This window comes from Pediculus humanus, genomic scaffold (genome assembly GCF_000006295.1).
Source record: "Pediculus humanus corporis 1103172107770 genomic scaffold, whole genome shotgun sequence".
NCBI lineage: Eukaryota > Metazoa > Arthropoda > Insecta > Psocodea > Pediculidae > Pediculus > Pediculus humanus.
In genome coordinates, this window is record NW_002987368.1 from 148902 (window position 1) to 152626 (window position 3725).

The 3725-nt window shown below is 27.3% G+C and overlaps 1 protein-coding gene across 1 annotated transcript; it reads left to right on the forward strand.

Annotated features, from left to right (window-relative positions):
• Positions 1–340: 340 nt before the first annotated feature.
• On the forward strand, positions 341–3175 carry Phum_PHUM356530 (uncharacterized protein; the record flags this gene model as incomplete). The annotated part of the gene is made up of 6 exons (XM_002427916.1): positions 341–422; positions 1896–2063; positions 2153–2293; positions 2503–2640; positions 2844–2980; positions 3125–3175. The coding sequence occupies 6 exons, from the start codon at positions 341–343 to the stop codon at positions 3173–3175; spliced, it is 717 nt and encodes a 238-aa protein (XP_002427961.1).
• Positions 3176–3725: the final 550 nt, after the last annotated feature.

The window sequence follows — 3725 nt, forward strand, 5'->3', positions numbered from 1 at the left end:
TAGGGAAATTATCTATCATAAATACGTAAAACTTTTCTCGTGTTTTTCCAGCAATCATCAGACTTAATCGATAATTAATAGATAAATGTTATTGTTATTATTATTATTATTTGATAATTTAATAAAGTGAAAAATGAATTTGTCGTCCTCGTCGTCGTCGCCAACGTCGTCGTTTTATAAAAAAAAATCAATTAAATATTATATATATTGTTTATTAATAATATTATTAATCGATTTATCAACGTACGTTCACGCGTTCGAACAGAATTGTCCGCCTCTACAGCTTATAAACGGAAGAAGCAGGTACAGGTTTCGTGGTAGAAATGCACGTTTTAACTGTATGAGAGGTTTTCAATTGGTCGGAGCTAAATATGCGAGTTGCATGAATGGAAAATGGGATGCTGATTTACCCATATGCGTCAGTAAGTTTTTTATCTTTTTTAACAAAAAAAAATCCGTTCGCTCATTCGTTTGCTACACGACACACATCTTATTGACCAAAAAAAGCAGAAGAAAAAGTTTTCAAAAGGATGCTAAAATAAATATAATATTATCTAACTCTCGAGTGAATCGAAATGATAACTAAAAAAAAAAAAAAAAAACGACGACGATGTCGTCGTCGTCTCACTTTTGATTTGAATTTCCGGTTTCCTGAATAACAGATATATATACAATGATGATGTTGTGGCGCTTAATATTATTATTATTATTATTAAATTTTCTTAGAGTTTATTTAACGAAAATAAAATGGCGCACTTTTATATAATCTTATTGAAAAATATCATCATCACCGAAGATTTTCTTTTTTTTTGTTTTAAATATTCGTTCAAATTTTGATCGTTTTTATTTTAATCGCAATTTTTTCTTTTTTGAATTTTTATTTCTAGAAGAGAGAGAGAGAGATAGATAGAGAGAGATAGAAATGATTTATTTCCATCTCGTAATATAAAAACAAAACGAGACACACAAAATTTTTTTTTTTTCCTTTTATCATTTTTTATTCGGATTTCAGGCGGGAAAAAAATTGTTTTGGTTGTTTGTCGAATGTTTGTTTGTTTGTTAATGTGCGTTTGTTGTCGCCTACGTACGTGCGAACCTAAAAAAAATGAATATGCATTAAAAAAAATAAATAAATAAAAAATTTTTATTTAAAAATTATCATCATCATTGATTTAGTGTGACGTAATAGTTAAAAGCGGAAAGAGAAAAAATTTTTTTTTTCTCACTCATTTCCGTTAATTATTGATTTTATTTTTTGTAGTAATTAGTAAAAAGGAAAAATTGAATTACAACATCCACATGAAGTCAAAGTCTAGTCTATTTAATTAAAAAGCATCAATTAACTTTAGTTTTAGATAATTTAATTATTCTTTTAATTTTTTTTTTCTTTTTTCCCTCCCCCTCTCCTTTAGCCTCCCCCCGTAAAACTTTTAAGGGTTTAAAAACGCATTATTATTATTATTATTATTATTATTATATTTAATACGAGAGAGAGAGAAAAAAATATATATATTTACTTAACGGACGATAAGGGATTTAAAAGTTTTTTTTTTTGTTAATGAAATTGTTTTACCATCCGTTACAAATTTTTTAACACGTGTAAAAATAATTTTGCTTACGTAAAAACCTCCCCACGCCCCCCAAAAAAATTGCTAACGTAAAAACTTTATGTATAAAAACTTTATTCGTTGGATTAAAAAAATAAATTTAGATGAAGGATAGAGAGAAAGAGAGATTGGGGGGGAAAATAGAGAAAAAAAATGGCGGAAATGAAATATATCGAAAGAGATTTATTATTATTATTATTTATTTAGGAAGGGAGTGAAGGTCACGAACTCTTACTCACCTTTTATAATAATTGTTTTCCGTTTTTTTTTTTTTTTTTTTTTTTTAAGAATATGGATGCCGAGCTCCGAGTGCGACACACGTCAACGGACAATTTATAGAAAGTTACAGGGGAGCCGTTGTTAAAGTCATATGTAATCCAGGTTACAACCTCGTAGGATCCCCGAGCGTTTACTGCAACGGAATAAGATGGAACGAAACGTTTCCAGTATGTAAAGGTCAGATATTTAACGGAAAAAAACGTTAGTTAATCAATTAACAAAAAATAATAATAATGATGATAATGATGATGATTATTTTTTTAAAGTGTTCAATAAGACGCCGGAAAAATCGTGTGATTTCGAAAGTGAAGATATTTGCGGATGGAATCAAGATCCGATGCACGATTTCGATTGGAGAAGAAGGAAAAAAAATACGGATGATACAAATAATGATAACGATGACAACGGTAATGATAATGATAATGATGATAATGTTTTAAAAGAAACTTTTAATTGAAATAATTGAAACGGAAAAGGAAGAAGAAATGGGAAAATTTTTTTTCGCGTTTTTAAATAACGCGGGAAAATAAACAAATTTAAATGAAAATTACGACGAAATTTATTAAAATTTATTCTTAAATTTTTGTTTGTTTGTTTGTTTGTTTTTGTTTGTTAGGTTTTTACATGTACATGCCAAACATAAAAATGTGGAACGAAAACATAACGGCAAGACTTTACAGCCCCGTTTATCCTTCTAATTATTCAAACGGAACATATTTTAAATTTTCCTACATGATGAAAGGATCCGACACTGGTAACAACAACAACAAAATTTTTTTTTTTTTTAAATCCCTCCTTCCCTCCCCTTTCCCTTCCCCCTCCTCTTTCCTTCCTCCCCCCTCCCCGTTTGATACGAAATATCGAATCCCGTTTTTGTTTTTTTTTATTAAAATGAAATTCCGACTTCATTGCATTGAGTAAAATTAAAAAATAATTTTATCATTATTTTGTTATCAGATACCTTAAAAATTTACGTTAAACCTGAAAATGTCGAACTTTATAATTTGATACCGTCATTTTGGATGAGTGGAAAACAAGGAGAACATTGGAATGTTGGTTATTTCAACATAGAATATTCTACAATGCCTTTTCAGGTAAATCAAAAGAATAATAATAATAATATTTCACCTTTGATACCATTTTTATTACTTACAAAGAAAAAAAAATTAATTTATGATAATGATAATAAAAGATTTTCTATTGGAAAATGGAAGAGGGAGAGAAAATTTTTTTTTAAGAGTGATTCGGAGAAGAAAAAAAGAATTCTCACGTGCGATCTAAAAAAATAGTAAAAGTAACAAAAATTTATTATTAAAAATAATTTTTTTTATCACCTCCCATAAAATATAATAATAATAATAATGATAATAATAATAATAAATAAAAAATCGATTGTCAATTTTTTTTTTAGTTTTTCATATAAAAAAAATATTTTACTTTTTTTTTTTTTATTTTGCGTAAACTCTGCAATTTTTGGGTAAATTTTCTTTTTTTTTGTTAAGTCATGTCAGAAATAGAACCCCCTCTCCCTCCCCCTTCCTCCTACCCCTCAAAAAGGAAAATAATAAAAATTTTCTCTGATACGACGTGAATATTAACATGCGAATGATAAAAAGGATAGTTGGAGGAGTAATGCGGTAAAAATTTTTTTATTCTTTGATGTATTTTTTTTTGACATTTTGAACGTGAAGGAAAAAATCATAATAATAATAATAATAATAATAATAATAATAATAATAATAATAATAATAATAAACGTTTGTTCTTTGATAAATCAGTCGTACATAAAAATTTTATTTATTTATTTATTGATTTATTGATTTTTAAAGATAGTCATTG